Genomic DNA, 18,647 nt, shown 5'->3' on the forward strand with positions numbered 1-18,647 from the left:
TCCTCTCACATATTTATACATGGCTATCATATCTCCTCTCAGCCTTCTCTTCTTCAGGCTCAACATGCCCAGCTCCTTAAGCCGCTCCTCATAGGGCTTGTTCTCCAGACCCTGGATCATTTTAGTCACCCTCCTCTGGACTCAATCCAGCTTGTCAATATCTCTCTTGAATTGTGGTGCCCAGAACTGGACACAATATTCCAGGTGTGGTCTAACCAAAGCGGAATAGAGCATGGGGAGCATGACTTCCCTAGATCTAGACACTATGCTCCTCTTGATGCAGGCCAAAATCCCATTGGCTTTTTTTGCGACCACATCACATTCCTGGCTCATGTTTAACTTGTTGTCCACGAAGACTCCAAGATCTTTTTCACACGTACTGCTCTCGAGCCAGGCATCATTGTCCCCCATTCTGCATCTTTGCATTTCATTTTTTTCTGCCTAAGTGGTGACCCTAATCATGGCACGATTTCTTCAACTGGCTTCTCTTCTTCCTCTAAGCCTGCCATTACTCTCAACACGGACTGAAAACAGTTCCTGAGAGCAAAGTTTTGGGGAAATGGACCTGATTTCCTCGCTTCATTCTCCAAAGACTGACCATTCATGCAGCTACATAGGAAATTATCTGCTTCTACATACATACCCGACGTCCTGGCTTTCCTGATGGACCTGGAGGGCCTTGGACGCCTCGTGGACCCTGAAAATGATAGGAAATAATAAGCCGACTCAAAGGACAATGCATTACAAAGGTGGACTCGACAATCTTGTTAGAAGGATTATAGAATGATGTTAGAGGACAGCATATGTTTCTCTATGGACATGGTGGGACGTTTTTGTCACAATGGCTTTCTCGGGTGGGAACGTACATACCTGTGGCCCCATATCTCCTGATTCGCCTTTGATTCCACTACCACCTGGGGGTCCCTATGGAAAAAGAGACACACACATATATGTATATGTTCCTATATACTCCTATTCCTATTCCGACGTTTTCCTTTTTTTGTACTGGTCATCAACCATAAACACACACACACACACACACTAGCCACCCCCTGCCATATATTGCTGTGGCCCAGTTTGTGTATATGTGTTTTGTGTGTGTATATATTTGTGTATATGTGTATACATGTGGTTTGGCGCATGCATTGTAATTTATTTTTTATTTTTGTGCTTTTTAAGTCTCTTCCATTGTGTTTTTCAGTGTTTTTATGAGTGATGGTCACTCGTTGGCCTGAGAGGTGTATTGTGTCCAAATTTGGTGTCATTCGTCCAGTGGTTTTTGAGTTATGTTAATCCCACAAACTAACAATATATATCTATATACACTAGCTGTCCCCTGCCACGCGTTGCTGTGGCCCAGTCTATGTATATGTGTTTTCTGTGTGTCTGTATATATTTGTGTATATGTGTATACATATGTGTTTGCGTATATATATGTGTATGTGTGTGTGTGGTTTTGTGCATGTGTTGCAATGTCTTTTTTGGGGTTTTTTGGCTTTTTAAGTCCCTTCTGCTGTGTTTCTCAGTGTTTTTGTGAGTGATGGTCACTCGTTGGCCTGATACATTTATTGTGTCCAAATTTGGTGTCAATTCGTCCAGTGGTTTTTGATTTATGTTAATCCCACAAACAAACATTACATTTTTATTTATATAGATACTAGCCGTCCCCTGCCATGCGTTGCTGTGACCCAGTCTGTATATATGTGTTTTGTGTGTGCATATATGTGTGTGTATATGGGTTGTTGTAGGTTTTTTGGGCTGTATGGCCATGTGTGTGTATATATGTGTGTTTGCGTATATATGTGTGGTTTTGCACATGTGTTGTAATGTATTTTTTTTTTTATTTTTGGGCTTTTTAGAAGAAAACTCTCCAAAGTTGAAGATGTCTGTCTTAAATGTACAATAACTGAAATGTGTAATAATGGAAAATGTGTAATAACAGTTTCTCTAACTTATGTTCCTTTGCTCACTTACCAGGGGGCCTGGTCTCCCAGTTAGTCCCATTGGGCCAGCTGGTCCTCTCAGTGCCAGCTAGAGAGAGAGAGAGAGAGAGAGAGAGATTGAGTGAGACAACAACACAATCAAAGTGAAAATAAATATGTGTGTATATGGCTGGGATATTCACTTACACCAGTGGTTCTCAACCTTCCTAATGCTGCAACCCCTTAATACCCATAACCCTAACATTATGAATCACCATGTAAATAATGATCTGCAAGATGTATTTTCATTCACTAGAGCAAATTTGGCACAAATACTCCGTATGCCCAAATGTGACTACTGGTGGGGTTGGCGGAGGGAGAGAAATTACACTGCTTAGCCGGTATCGCACCACCTGACATCCGCCAGGTAGTAGCAGCCAATAGTGAAAGGACCAAGGCAGAGACATCTCCAGCTCCTCCCCTGTTTGGGTATCAGCCAGCACGTCAACAACTTAAATCAAGAAATAGTTTTCTAAGATCTGCAGAGACACTCACTGGAACACCTCAGCAAGCGAGAGTCCAAAAGTGGCAGGCTCAAACCCAGAGCTTCAATCAATGGCTGATACCAAATGAGACACTCCCCCCTGGGCACACAGAAGATGGGGCGACTTGGAAGGCGCTGAACAGACTGCGCTCTGGCACCACGAGATGCAGAGCCAACCTCAAGAAATAGGGCTACAAAGTGGAATCCATGACATTTGAGTGTGGAGAAGAGCAAACCACTGACCACCAGAGAAGCAGATGGCGGAAACAGAAGAACGGCCTGCCTCAGGTGAGCGTGCTCGCTCCATCAATGTTCAACATTTACACAAATGACTAGCCACTGCCAGAAGGGACAGAGAGTTTCATCTATGCTGATGATCATGCCATCACCGCTCAAGCAGAGAGCTTTGAGATGGTAGAACAGAAGCTCTCCGAAGCTCTAGGTGCCCTTACTGCCTATTACAGGGAAAACCAGCTGATCCCTAATCCATCTCAAACACAGACATGCGCCTTTCACCTCAAGAACAGACAAGCATCCTGAGCTCTGAGGATTATTACCTGGGAAGGAATCCCACTGGAGCATTGCAGCACACCCAAATACCTGGGAGTCACTCTGGACCGTGCTCTGACCTACAACAAGCAGTGCCTGAACATCAAGCAAAACGTGGGTGCTAGAAACAATATCATACGAAAACTGACTGGCACAACCTGGGGATCACAACCAGACACAGTGAAGACATCTGCCCTTGCGCTATGCTACTCTGCTGCTGAGTACGCATGACCAGTGTGGAACACATCTCACCATGCTAAAACAGTGGATGTGGCTCTTAATGAGACATGCCACATTACCACGGGGTGTCTGCGCCCTACACTACTGGAGAAACTACACTGCTTAGCTGGTATTGCACCACCTGACATCCGCCAGGAAGTAGCAGCCAATAGTGAAAGGACCAAGGTAGTGACATCTCCAGCTCATTCCTTGTTTGGGTATCAGCCAGCATGTCAACGACTTAAATCAAGAAATAGTTTTCTAAGATCTACAGAGACACTTGTTGGAACACCTCAGCAAGCGAGAGTCCAAAAGTGGCAGGCTCAAACCCAGCACCTCAATCAATGGCTGATACCAAATGAGAGACTCCCCCTTGGGAGACTTGGAAGGCGCTGAACAGACTGCGCTCTGGCACCACGAGATGCAGAGCCAACCTTAAGAAATGGGGCCACAAAGTGGAGGCCACGACATGCGAGTGCGGAGAAGAGCAAACCACTGACCACCTGCTGCAATGCAATCTGAGCCCTGCTACATGTACAATGGAGGACCTTCTTGTGGCAACACCAGAGGCACTCTATGACGGCTCGAGTGGTGCCACCTTTGTGTAGAACAGTTAATTGCAAGATTTAAACTATTGTTTCAGGCTTAATTCTGCCTTTTTACCCTGCTTATGTGTAGTTGGATTGATTGGTTACTTATAGCTGTCAATCAATGTTGTTTGCACCAGTTGAATTGCCTTTTCAGCTCAATTGTTTGGCCCCACCTCTCCCTGGAGGAGGGGAGTGCTTTCCTTTTTCATTCTGCCATCAGAGTTTCTATCAGATGGATGTGAGTAAGGGACTTGGCTCTAATAGTTCCTGATTAAATTACCTCTCAGCACCAATTCTAAGGTATTTTACCCTTGGGACTCATGCTTTATGTCCAGATTGTCCTGGACAACATTGAGGAGACCCAAGCGCCTTCAAACTGGTTCTTTTTGGCACCAGAGGAAGATCCTGAGTCTTCAAACATAGGCCATTTGAACTGGGGTTGTGGATTGCTCCGGCATTCACAGCTATTGAGGAAAGAGGAAACTTGGAAAAGCTCCTCAGCTTCAAACTCCTTGGACTCAGGACTAACTGAGACTGTAACATATATTTTCTTTCACCCTGTCTGTTTGTCTGTTTGTTTTTGTTAAAATGTAATACAAATGTCTGGTTGCTGATGACACGATAAAAAAATAAATTCCTGCCACGTACCCAGAAGCCAGCGTTGGCAGTGCAGAAAGAACCAGGACCCTGTAATTACTATTTATACCTTTACACGGGGATCAAGCATTCGACTTTAAGATGTCACCGTCTTGTCTTTAAAAAACCCTGCACACTAATTAAAAAGCCATGTCGCGAACGTCGAGTCAATAAATCTCTGGGCAGGTAATGGGGCTCTCCATACTCTAGGACACACATTTGCGCCATCCCACAAATCCAATAGCTTTAAAGAACCTGTAATTATTGGCGTCCGCCATTTAATTAAAACCCGCCCGGGTTGGTCGTTGCGACGGCCCAGCCAACGTTGCAAAAATTATTTACTGAACTGGTCTTCGAGATGTCCCCAATTAAAAAGGGTGGTGAAGAAAAAATACATTATTGCTTTGGTCTCGAGAGCAATAGCGGCGGTACGACGGAGGACGTGATTTTTCTTTCGGAAAGGCTATTAGCTGGAATCGGCAGGATTTGCTTTCCAATCTGAAGCACTTGCTTAGATTTAAGCACATACCGATCTCTGGGAATGTATGGAGCAGAGATTACTCATAGGCCCTATGAATATGGATCGGCACACTGAGGATATATCTGCACCGTGCCCATAAAGCAGTTTGATATCACTTGCACCGCCACGGCTCCGTTCTCAAAAATCCTGGGATTTATGGGTCGGCGAGGCACTTAGCCTCCTCTGCTGCGGGAGCTCAGGCGGTGGAGGATGTACTCTGATTGCATTGGGAATCTCTGCTGTTACCGCTGATGAAAAATGAGAGCAGCTCTCCATTGGGAAAGGTGGAAAATGGGGGAAAATATCTCCATCTTGGGATATGGAGTTTGGAGAAGGTGAGGAGATCGATTGCAAAGCCCTCGATCCAACATATGATAGGAAATGTGGACTATTTGGTGAACCAAAACCATTGGGACAATGATGCTGGGGAAAATGGAAGGAAAAAGGAAGAGGGGCCGACCAAGGGCAAGATGGATTTATGGCATCCTTGAAGTGACTGGCTTGACCTTGAAGAAGCTGGTGGTGGTGACGGTCGACAGGGAGCTCTGGCGTGGGCTGGTTCATGAGGTCATGAAGAGTTGGAAGCAACTGAACGGAAGGAAAAAGGAAGAGGGGGCGACCAAGGGCAAGATGGATGGATGATGGCATCCTTGAAGTGACTGGCTTGACCTTGAAGGAGCTGATGGTGGTGACGGCCAACAGGGAGCTCTGGCGTGGGCTGGTTCATGAGGTCATGAAGAGTCGGAAGCAACTGAACGGAAGGAAAAAGGAAGAGGGGGCGACCAAGGGCAAGATGGATGGATGGCATCCTTGAAGTGACTGGCTTGACCTTGAAGGAGCTGGGGGTGGTGACGGCCAACAGGGAGCTCTGGCGTGGGCTGGTTCATGAGGTCATGAAGAGTCGGAAGCAACTGAACGGAAGGAAAAAGGACGAGGGGGCGACCAAGGGCAAGATGGATGGATGATGGCATCCTTGAAGTGACTGGCTTGACCTTGAAGGAGCTGGTGGTGGTGACGGTCGTCAGGGAGCTCTGGCATGGGCTGGTTCATGAGGTCATGAAGAGTCAGAAGCAACTGAACGGAAGGAAAACGGAAGAGGGGGCGACCAAGGGCAAGATGGATGGATGGCATTCTTGAAGTGACTGGCTTGACCTTGAAGGAGCTGGGGGTGGTGATGGCTGACAGGGAGCTCTGGTGTTGGCTGGTTCATGAGGTCACGAAGAGTCAGAAGCGACTGAACGAATGAACATTGAGACAAATTAATTGGGGAAGTTGGATTCATTCAAGATCCTTCACAGGTCAAAGGGATTAAGTCAAAGGATCAAATGACTTGATCTTCTCGTTGTTGTTTATTTGTTTAGTGCTTCTGACTCTTCGTAACCCATGCCAGAGCTTCCTGTTGGCCGTCACCACCCCCAGCTCCTTCGAGGTCAAGCCAGTCACTTCAAGGATGCCTTCCATCCATCTTACCCTTGATTGGCCCCTCTTCCTTTTTCCTTCAGTTTTCTCCAGCATCGTTCTCTTCTCCAAGCTTTCATGTCTTCTCCTTCCTGTCTTGATTTTAAGGGAGCAGAAGTCCCAAGGACCTCTGTGGGCCAAACTGGGCCTTGATCTTTCTTGCTTGTTTACGTATTGATCATCTATCCTTCAGCTCAAAGGGCTCCCAGATCATAAATTCAATGTTTCCCTGTTCTTCAGTTTATGTTCTAAGTAAGATGGGACTCAGAAAGAAAAGGACGTGGCGGTTGGGGAAGGGGTTAAGTCCAGCCAGCGGTGGCTGCTCTTCTCTCCCTCAGAGGCAAGGGCAGTGGCAGTTGAGATCGATGGAGAGCTTTTCAACTTTTGTGAGTCAAATTGTGGTGGAGTTTTGCAGCTGCTCTTCTCTCCCTCACAGGATAGGGCAGTGACAATTGGGATGGATAAAGAGCTTCTCAACAGTTGTTAGTCAAGGCATGCAGCCACTCTCCCTCGCAGGACAGGTCAGTGGCTGTTGCGATTGGTGGATAGCTGGTTGTGAGTCAAGGCGTGGCAGAGCTATGCCAGCTGCTCTTCACTCCCACACAGAAGAGAGCAGTGGCAGTTGGGATAGACCGAGGGCTTCCCAACAGTTGTGAGTCAAGGCATGGTTGAGCTGTGCAGCCGCTCTTTTCTCCCTCACAGGACAGAGCAGTGGCAGTTGGGATAGACCGAGAGCTTCCCAACAGTTGTGAGTCAAGGCATGGTTGACCTATGCAGCTGCTCTTCTCTCCCACACAGGACAGGGCAGTGGAAGCTGGGATGGATGGAGAGCTTCTCAACGTTCGCAAGTCAAGGCATGGTTGAGCTGTGCCAGCCTCTCTTCTCTCCCACACAGGACAGGACAGTGGCAGTTGGGATAGATAGAGAGCTTCCCAACAGTTGTGAGTCAAGGCATGGTTGAACTATGCAGCCACTCTTCTCTCCCTCACAGGACACGGCAGTGGCAGTTGGGATGGATGGAGAACTTCCCAACAGTTGTGAGTCAAGGCATGGTTGAGCTATGCAACCGCTCTTTTCTCCCTCACAGGACAGGGAAGTGGCAGTTGGGATGGATGGAGAGCTTATCAACAGTTGTTAGTCAAGGCATGGTTGAGCTATGCAACCGCTCTTTTCTCCCACACAGGACAGGGCAGTGGCAGTTGGGATAGATGGAGAGTTTTTCAACAGTTGTGAGTCAAGGCATGGTTGAGCTGTGCCAGCTGCTCCTCTCTCCCACACAGCACAGGGCAGTGGCAGTTGGGATAGATGGAGAGCTTCTCAACAGTTGTGAGTCAAGGCATGGTCGAACTATGCAGTCGCTCTTCTCTCTCACACAGGACAGGGCAGTGCCAGTTGGGATGGATGGAGAACTTCTCAATGGTTGTGAGTCAAAGCATGGTTGCGCTGTGCAGCTGCTCTTCTCTCCCATACAGGAGAGGGCAGTGGCAGTTGAGATAGATGGAGAGCTTCTCAACAGTTGTGAGTCAAGGTATTGTGGAGCTAATTCTAGTTGTTCATCTCAACAACCAGAGCAATGGCAATTGGTCTGGAGGATGGGATTACACCAGTTGCTTGGCCAAGGTATGATGGAGCTGTGCTTGGCTGTTCTTGGCCAGCTCATTGGCAGCTTAGGTACCCCAAGACACTGGGCCACCAGTTGGACAACCCCAGTGAATCAGATGAATTTTTCTGGACCCTCAACCTAACATCAAATACCAGAAGGAAATAGAGAGGTGCCATGGTCCATGAAGAAGACATCAGCAATGACTTACCCTAGCCTGTTGTAGGATAGCTTGGGCCTGAGATTCTTGAGCAGACACCATGGGGCCCTTGGATCCACCGTCTCCTCCTCCACTGAACCGGAACTGTGGGGGAAACAAGATATCGACCCATTAAAAACATGTTTCCAAACACCCACCAACACGCAAACATACAGAGAAGGCTAGAATGATGCTCTGGGATGCCATCTCTCCCGAAGACAGCATTTGAACCAGTATTGCTAAAGACGAGATGCGAGACTATTTGATATCCCATCGTCTTGACTGACTGCTACATTCTGTGGCAACGAAACCCACAAACAGACTGTTGGAATATTGGAGGGGGAAAAAAATATTTCCTTCGGGGAGTCCTAAACCTCCTGCCTATCCATTTTGTTGAGTTCTGGTATTACAGGCGTATTGATTTTTCTTATGATAGCCTCTAGTGAGAAAACAATGCCTCTGCCTCAGCGGGCTTTGATCTATAAGCCCCACAGAGTCTTCCCGCAGCTAGATATGCTCTATATTTTGCCTTGAGGTATTTAATAGCACACCGAAGAAACCGACAGGCAAGCAATGAGTGTGAAAGATGACATTTTTGGGGAGCACGTGATGGGCCCACCAGAATGCCTTGATGTTTAGAGATGAAGGAGCATCCCCGTAGAGGTTAATCCACGCTAGACGGGAAATACTGAGAGATGATATATCTTATTTCTCAGCTTTTTAAATGTCTTCCTTTGAGTTTTACCCATTGGCAACCTTTTCATCCGTGCATTGCCACCCTCGCGGACCTAAATGCGATCCAAACTGGTCAACCCAATGGTGAAAATACTAGGAACTAGAACTGTGCGAGGAATTCATTTCTTCCATTTCCTTCATTTCTTTCATTTCTTTCTGTACTTTGGGAGCACGAAATGGTAAGCCCCCTCTCGGTACAAAAATCAGCTTGACACAAAATCAAACTGGAGCCAATCCGGGTTCCAAGTTTGCTTTTGCTTCAGCCAAGTGCCTCCCAGAACTTGCCTCTTTGCTTTGGAAAGAGAGTGCGTGTGTGGCATGCAGGCCCAGAAAGCCCACCCTCCTAACAAACAGATCAGGGCCCCCACTGAAAGCCAGGACATGAAACGGATCAAGGTTTACCCCAAATGCACAACCCTACCAGGAATCAGATACTTACTGGAAGCATAAGCATGGTCCCAGGAGGTCCAGGCAAACCATCTGCTCCGGGAAGCCCTGCCCGTCCAGGAGGACCCTTCAGAAAGGAATAGAAGAAGAAGATGATGATGTTGAACTTTGGACAGAGCTCTTTCCAGTTTATCAACAGTCAGAAGGATGAGTCAACTCAATGGAATTCAGACTCGACCAACACTCTGTCCTCTTCTCATCTTTTAGAATCAGAGAACTGTGGAGATGGGTTGGACCGGAAACCTCTGCAAATTAGAGATAGAAAACGCTTTTGATAAAGTAAATAGCTGTTCGGCCCCTTTTGAGAAAAGAATCGAATCTGTCTCAAGAATGTGCAAATTTGCAAGGACTATAAGAAATAACATGGAAGAAGGAACATATTTCAAAATTCAGACAACTCAAAATGATTACTTTTGGAAATAAATGCATTCTGGGATATATATATATATATATATATATATACACACACACACACACACACACACATTAGCCACCTCTTGCCATGTGCTGCTGTGACCCACACTGCGTATATATAACTTGTGTTTGTGTATATATGTGTATATATGTGTGTTTGTGTACATATGCAGTTTTGTGCATGCATTGTAATGTATTTTTTGTTTTTTGGCTTTTAATGTCTCTTCTGCTGTGTTTTTCAGTGTTTTTATGAGTGATGGTCACTCGTTGACCTGATCAGTGTATTGTGTCCAAATTTGGTGTCAATTCGTCCAGTGGCTTTTGAGTTATGTTAATCCCACAAATGAATATTATACACACACACACACATGATGACTTATTCATATGCAAACTCTTCTAACACAGTGATCCCATAGAATTGAGCCCTGGCAGTTTAAGTAGTGTCAAACCGGGTTAACTCCGTAATGTAGATGAGCCAAAAACTCTCCGAGGAGGAGAAAATTTCATTGGGATTCAGAGAAATGCTTCAAAAGCTTTAAAGACAGTGGTGGATGTACTAACTTCTGCTTCTCCCCAAAATTAACCATAATATTACAATATATCCATTACAACCCAATATAGCAGTTATCAAATCACCAATTAACAATTGGGACCGACGGATAAATAAAAATGAGATTATATTGTCGAAGGCTTTCATGGCCGGAATCGCTGGGTTGTTGTAGGTTTTTTCAGGCTATATGGCCATGTTCTAGAGCAGGGGTCCTCAAACTACGGCCCGCGGGCCACTTCCGGTCCGTCAAAGGCACTTATCCGGCCCATGGAGGAGAAGCGCCCCCTCCTACACACAATGCCCCTTCCTTGGCTGGCTCACGCTATCCGTCAGGCCCAATGGGCACCGTGAGCCAGCCAAGGGCAGCTGCTCCACGCAGCCTACTTGCACATAAAGCACCTCGCAAGGTGCTTTATGCGCGAGTAGGCCATGCGGGGCTGCTCCTCTCTTGGCAGGCTCACACTGCCCATCGGGCCCGATGGGCACCGTGAGCCAGCCAAGTGAGGCTGCCCCGGCGCTCCATGCAGTCATGCCGGCTACATGACCTTGGAGGTGTCTACGGACAACGCTGGCTCTTCGACTTAAAAATGCAGATGAGCACCACACCCCAGAGTCAGACACGACTGGACTTCATGTCAGAGGAAAACCTTTAACTCGGAAAATTGTGGAAGATCCAGGGTGGGAGAAAGAACTCTTGTCTGTTGGAGGTAGGTATGAATGTTTCAATTGGCCACCTTGATTACCATTTCATAGCCTGACAGTTTTTAGGGAGAATCCTTTGATGAGTGGTGATTAGCTGGTCCTGATTGTTTCTTGTCTGGAGTTCCCCTGTGTTTGACTGTTGTTCTTTATTTACAGTTATAATTTTAGAGTTTTTTTTAATACTGATTTTGTTCAGACTAGAAATAGGAAGATTTCCCATTCTCTGCTCCTGGAATTACTGCCTAAAGAGGGCTAGAAAGAACCCCCTCCCTCGAAGGGCCCTTCCACACAGCAAAATAAGATATGTGCAATGTGCATAGAATTTTTTAATTGATTTTTTTATAAAAAAAAACTATAGTCCGGCCCTCCAACGGCCTGAGGGACAGTGAACTGGCCCCCAGTTTAGAAAGTTTGAGGACCCCTGTTCTAGAGGCATTCTCTCCTGACATTTCACCTGCATCTATGGCAAGCATCCTCAGAGGTAGTGAGGTCTGTTGGAACTAGGAAAAAGGGTTTATATATCTGTGGAATGACCAGCGTGGGACAAAGGACTCTTGTCTGCTGGAGCTAGGTGTGAATGTTTCAACTGACCACCTTGATTAGTATAGAATGGCCTGACAGTGCCTGGAGCAAACTTTTGTTGAGAGGTGATAATAATAATAATAATAATAATAATAATAATAATAATTCTTGTCTTTTAGTATCTGTGTCCATGGAATGCTGCTCAGTGTTTAAAATCTGGCTACCAGTATTAAAAAAAAACTCTAAATTACAACAGCACAACAACAGAGAGGAAACAAACAAGGACATCTAATCACCTCTCAACAAAAGTTTGCTCTAGGCACTGTCAGGCCATTATATGCTAATCAAGGTGGTCAGTTGAAACATTTACCCCTAGCTCCAACAGACAAGAGTCCTTTGTCCCACCCTGGTCATATAAACCCCTTTTCCTAGTTCCAACAGACCTCACTACCTCTGAGGATGCTTGCCATAGATGCAGGCGAAATGTCAGGAGAGAATGCCTCTAGAATATGGTGATATAGCCTGAAAAAAACCTACAACAATCCAAAAATGAGATTGCTGATCCTAACATACCAGTGCAACTGTACTAAGAAATGGAAGACAAGATAAGATCAATGGAGAGAGAGAAAAGAATGTGAAAAACTTTCAAAAAACATCCTGTTATTTGAGAAACAGCCCCCCATGGAAAGTTTATTTCCTGAGCTGATTTAAGAAGTTTTTCAAGGCCTAATTTCTTACATACGGATCAACCCCGGGCTCGTTCTTTATTGCCTTTCGAACACGTTTCATTTCCACGGCTCCCGAAAGGGTGGGCGGTTGACTTCAATAATTTGTTAGGCTTTAAAATCACGCTGTAAAAACTGCCACAAGTTACCAGGGAGGTGAGTAAATTATATATATATATATATATATATATATATATATATATATGCTGTTGGGAGAGCAGAAACGTGGGTTTCTCCCTCCTCCCGGTGCCCCAGTTTTCCTGAAAAGCTTGTGCTGCAGTTGAGGCGGAATTTAACTGTGTTTATTTGCTAAGGAGTCAATTTCGACTTTAGGCGAGATATAGAAAAGCACTAATAAGGCAAGGTATAAGAAAGCACAATATTTTTTTAACCTGAAAGACAACCTCTATGGTCCATTGCTGGATGATGACTCCGTGAGAAAAAGTAAACCAAGGTACAGACTAGAGTTGAAGCTGCTCCTCATAGGGCTTGTTCTCCAGACCCTGGATCGTTTGAGTCACCCTCCTCTGGAGACCTTCCAGCTTAGAGTCAACATCTACCTTCAATTGTGGTACCCAGAATTGGACCCAGTGGGATTCCAGGTAAAGAACTGGGCCCAGGACTTCATGGCACCCAAATAGTCACTTCTCTCCAGGATGAAGAAGAGGAAACATTGGACGGTACTGGGCCCAGGACTGAACCCTCTTCATGGCACCCAAATAGTCACTCCTTTCCAGGATGAAGAAGGGGAACCATTGAACGGTACTGGGCCAAGGACGGGACCCTCTTCACGGCACCCAAATAGTCCCTTCTTTCCAGGGTGAAGAAGAGGAACCATTGAACGGTACTGGGCCCAGGACTGGACCCTCTTCAAGGCACCATTGAATGGGGAACCATTGAATGGTACTGGGACCAGGACTGAACCTTCTTCATGCCACCAAAATAGTCACTTCTTTCCAGGATGAAGAAGAGGAACCATTGAACGGTACTGGGCCAAGGACGGGACCCTCTTCACGGCACCCAAATAGTCCCTTCTTTCCAGGGTGAAGAAGAGGAACCATTGAACGGTACTGGGTCCACAACCGAACCCTCTTCATGGCACCCAAATAGTCACTTCTCTCCAGGATGAAGAAGAGGAACCATTGAACGGTACTGGGCCCAGGACTGAACCCTCTTCATGGCACCCAAATAGTCTCTTCTTTCCAGGTAGAAGAAGAACCATTGAACGGTACTGGGCCCAGGAATGACCTTCTTCATGGCACCCAAATAGTCTCTTCTTTCCAGGTAGAAGAAGAACCATTGAACGGTACTGGGCCCAGGAATGACCTTCTTCATGGCACCCAAATAGTCACTCCTTTCCAGGATGAAGAAGGGGAACCATTGAACGGTACTGGGCCAAGGACGGGACCCTCTTCACGGCACCCAAATAGTCCCTTCTTTCCAGGGTGAAGAAGAGGAACCATTGAACGGTACTGGGCCCAGGACTGGACCCTCTTCAAGGCACCATTGAATGGGGAACCATTGAATGGTACTGGGACCAGGACTGAACCTTCTTCATGCCACCAAAATAGTCACTTCTTTCCAGGATGAAGAAGAGGAACCATTGAACGGTACTGGGCCAAGGACGGGACCCTCTTCACGGCACCCAAATAGTCCCTTCTTTCCAGGGTGAAGAAGAGGAACCATTGAACGGTACTGGGTCCACAACCGAACCCTCTTCATGCCACCCAAATAGTCACTTCTCTCCAGGATGAAGAAGAGGAACCATTGAACGGTACTGGGCCCAGGACTGAACCCTCTTCATGGCACCCAAATAGTCTCTTCTTTCCAGGTAGAAGAAGAACCATTGAACGGTACTGGGCCCAGGAATGACCTTCTTCATGGCACCCAAATAGTCTCTTCTTTCCAGGTAGAAGAAGAACCATTGAACGGTACTGGGCCCAGGAATGACCTTCTTCATGGCACCCAAATAGTCTCTTCTTTCCAGGATGAAGAAGAGGAACCATTGAACGGTACTGGGCTGAGGACCAAACTCCAGGATGAAGAGAAGGAACAATTGGGGGGAATCACCCTCTGGGTTCGTTCACTTAATCAATTACAGATCCACCTCACCATAGTTTTGCTTAACCCACATTGGACTACTTTCCTTGCTATTTATTTATTTATTTCAAACACTTCTACCCTGCCCTTCTCACCCTGGGGGGGACTCAGAGCGGCTTACAAAGGCACAATTCGATGCCAGCATCAATACAATACAATACAATACAATACAATACAACAATAAAATAAAACAGTATAGCAGCAATTAAACAGTTAAAAACAACTAAATGGTTGGTTCTCAGTTCTATAACACGTCAATAAACCAGTTTAACACTCAGCATTCACCGGTCTCATAGTCCATAGTTTCAATTCCACATTGTCAGTCCTGTTAATTCTAGTCGTCCATTGTCCTTAACTGCCAGGTTGCCCGAAGGCCTGGTCCCATAACCACGTTTTTAATTTCCTTCTAAAGGAGAGGAGGTATGTTGCTGATCTGATTTCCCCACCTGAGTTCCACAGGTGAGGGGCCACCACCGAGAAGGCCCTGCTTCTCATTCCCACTAGCCTCACTTGTGATAGAGGTGGGGTCGATAGCAGGGCCTCCCCAGATGATCTCAGATTCCGAGGTGGGACGTAGAAGGAGATGAGTTCGGACAGGTACGCCAGACCGGAGCCGTATAGAGTTTTGTAGGTCAGAACCAGCACTTTGAATTGTGCTCGGAACTGGATCGGCAGCCAGTGGAGCTGACTACGTCCCACCCCGGAGCCTAAGATCTTCTGGGGAGGTCCTGCTCTCGACCCCGCCTCTATCACAGGTGAGATTGGCGGGGACGGGGAGCAGGGCCTTCTCGGTGGTGGCCCCCCGCCTATGGAATTCTCTCCCCGGGGAAATCAGATCTGCAACTACGCTCCTTTATTTCAGGAAAAAACTAAAAACATGGATCTGGGACCAGGCATTTGGACAAGCGGGTAAATAAAGAAGAACTCCATTGATGGCTAGGAAATGACTAACGGATTGGTTATGTGGAACTCTGGCAACGAAACGCTGATTATAAGAATGACTTTTACACGATGTTTTTTAAATGATGTTTATACAATATCTTAGGTACCAGTGCTGATGTTTTATTGTGATAATCGTTTTAATTACATTTTGTATATCGTTCTTTTATACTTTTGTATACTATGTATTATTATGTATAGGCATCAAATTCTGCCTTTTTTGTAAGCCGCCCTGAGTCCCCCTCCGGGGGTTGAGAAGGGCGGGGTAAAAGCACCAGTAATAAATAAATAAATAAAAATAGCAGAGGGGTGTGTGATGCTCCGGTGAGTAATCTGGCTGCCGCCCGCTGGACTAGCCGAAGTTTCCGAACAGTTTTCAAAGGCAACCCCACATAGAGCGCATTGCTGTAATCTATTCGGGATGTAACGAGAGCGTGGACCACTGTGGCCAGATCTGGCTTCCCAAGATATGGGCGCAGCTGGTGCACAAGTTTTAATTGTGCAAAAGCTCTCCCAGCCACCGCCGAGACCTGGGGTTCCAGGCTCAGCGACGAGTCTAGGATCACTCCCAAGCTGCGAACCTGTGTCTTCAGGGGGAGTGTAACCCCATCTAACACAGGCTGTCACCCTATGCCCTGTTCGGCCTTACGACTGACCAGTAGGACCTCTGTCTTGTCTGGATTCAATTTCAATTTGTTAGCCCTCTTCCAGTCCAACACGGTTCAAGGTTTGGACAGCCTCCTTGGTGACAGGTGAGAAGGAGTGACAGATTTGAACATCATCTGCATAGAGATAACACCTCATTCCGAAACTCTGAATGATCTCCCCAGCGGCTTCATGTAGATGTTAAATAACATCGGGGACCTTCTCGAAGGAAGGCCTTCCTGAAATCCAGACACACTCCATCCATGGCGTTCTCCGCATCTACCCAGCTTGTAACTCTAGCAACTTTGAAGAAAACAGAGCCAGCTGTTCATCCGTACCTATGTGATTGAAAAATTGTAAAATTTCGCACAGCTACTAGATCTCCATACAATTTTTGATCTAGCTTCCATCGCATATGTCACGGTGTTCTGATAATTGACATATAGCGCTAATTTAGCATCAGATGTCATTCAGAAGACAGGAGGGCCTGTTCGTTTTAAATACCGAGCCTGCCGCATTGTAGACATATTGCCAATGATGGTTTCGGTGGGCATCAAATATTAAATCTGAGTGGCTGTCAAAGACTAACACAATGGCAGGGTCATTAATTACACACAGTGTCCCGATACACAACGCAATTTGAAACACCGCAGGTAATTAATAACCCTGCCATTGCATTAAGACTTGACAGCTTACGAGATTGAATATTTGATGCCCACCAAAAGCGCTGCAAAAATGCCGAGAAGCCGCAAACACGGAAAACCTGGAGTTTGGAGAGTGACTTTGAAGGGGGGTGGGAATCAATAAGAATCATAACAACAATAATAACACAATCTCAAACACTTCTGGTCCCAAACATTTCGAGTCAGGACCCTCCACATTTTTGGATTTGACATTTTCAGGTTGGATTATATGGTAAATAAATCTATATCTATATATATAATAAAAGTCAAAGTGGACCATGGATGATGGGACTTGCAGTACCTTCACTCACTTCCTGAAACCACTGCCACCCTCATTCAATGACCAATAAAGACCAAACTTGGCACACAGAGCCCCCATGACCCACTCTACATCCTGCTGCAGTTTGAAGGAGGATGGACTTTGGATGATGGGATTTGCAGTACCTTCACTCACTTACTGAAACCACTGCCACCCTCATCCAATGACTGATCAAGACCAAACTTGGCACACAGAGCCCCCATGATCCACTCTACATCCTGCTGCAGTTTGAAGGAGGATGGACTTTGGATGATGGGACTTGCAGTACCTTCACTCACTTACTGAAACCATTGCCACCCTCATCCAATGACCAATAAAGACCAAACTTGGCATACAGAACCACCATTACCCACTTTCTCTAATAACCCGGGCAGCGCTGGGTCCCCAAGCTAGTAAATAAATAAATATGAAAAAAATAATCACCAGGAATCTCAAAGTCCTCTCTAGAGTCTCCAACACACCTCCGAGGTCTATATTCACCAAACCACTAGTCAGTTTGAGAACTGGGAAGCCCTGGCCCTTGAGAACTCCAACTGGAGGTCAGCTGTGACCAGCAGTGCTGCGGAATTCAAAGAGGTACAAAAGGGAGAAACGTGCCAAGAGGAAGAAGCCAACCCTGACTGAGAACCAATGCCCTGAACGTGCAGATCAAGAATAGGACTCTAAAGCCACCAAGACCCTACACTTGGAAGACCATTGCCCTCGGACAACGAGGGAGCGCATAAGTAATTAAATAAAGCAAGTGGGATGAAACTGCATTAATTCTACAGTGTAGTACACACTCTGGGTGTTGTAGTAAAACAAAATTGTTGTGTGTCCATCCCCCCCCTCCCCAAATTCTGCATTAAGACGCAAAAGAATATAATTTTTTCTGCACCTGTCCAATTGGGCCACTAGGTGTCAGCCCTAAATTAAATGTATAACAATCCCATTTTTAAGGATCTCGATAATCTGAATATATTTGGAATCCAGCTCTAACCATTTTTCCTCCAAGTATAGCCTTCCTATTTAAGAGTATATCCTTCCATATTGAGTGTTTTGATATGTTGATGTAATGTTGTTGTACCTCCAACTCAAATCATTAAGCACTAAATTGTTGTTGTTGTTGTTGTTGTTGTTATTTTGACTTCTATATATTTATGTCTTCTGTTCACATGAGTCTTAAAACATGTCCAGAAGTATTGGATATCCAAATCACCAAAGCAATCAATCAATCAATGTAACTTTTTAATAGCAACTCCTAGCATAATTTTCATAAAATAGGAGTCAAATGTCTAAATCCAGAGAAGTCATGTAATACCCATGCCGCCTTGGTTAGACCTCACCTGGAATATTATGTCCAATTCTGGGCACCACAACTGAAGGGAGATGTTGACAAGCTGGAATATGTCCAGAGGAGGGCGACTAAAATAATAAAGGGTCTGGAGAACAAGCCCTATGAGGAGCGGCTTAAAGAGCTGGACATGTTTAGCCTACAGAAGAGAAGGCTGAGAGTTGACAGGATGAAGGCCATGGATCACGATGAGAGGGGAAGTCCTAGGGAGGATGGAGCAAGCTTGTTTTCTGTTGCCCTGAAGGCTAGGATGCAATGGAGCAATGGCTTCAAAATACAGGAAAGGAAGGAGATTC

At 45.9% G+C, this 18,647-nt stretch overlaps 1 protein-coding gene across 2 annotated transcripts in view; it reads right to left on the minus strand.

The window, feature by feature from the left end:
* COL5A1 (collagen type V alpha 1 chain) overlaps positions 1-18,647 on the minus strand; it is a 224,990-nt gene that overhangs the window by 96,443 nt on the left and 109,900 nt on the right. For both annotated transcript variants that reach the window (XM_067471818.1, XM_067471817.1), the window contains exons 12-16: positions 9,412-9,486; positions 8,250-8,342; positions 1,975-2,031; positions 871-924; positions 644-697 (exon numbers count right to left, since the gene is read on the minus strand). In XM_067471818.1, the coding sequence (XP_067327919.1) occupies positions 644-697; positions 871-924; positions 1,975-2,031; positions 8,250-8,342; positions 9,412-9,486 (333 nt within the window). The remainder of the gene's footprint in view (positions 1-643; positions 698-870; positions 925-1,974; positions 2,032-8,249; positions 8,343-9,411; positions 9,487-18,647) is intronic.

This window comes from Anolis sagrei, chromosome 11 (assembly GCF_037176765.1).
Source record: "Anolis sagrei isolate rAnoSag1 chromosome 11, rAnoSag1.mat, whole genome shotgun sequence".
NCBI classification, from domain to species: Eukaryota; Metazoa; Chordata; class Lepidosauria; order Squamata; family Dactyloidae; genus Anolis; species Anolis sagrei.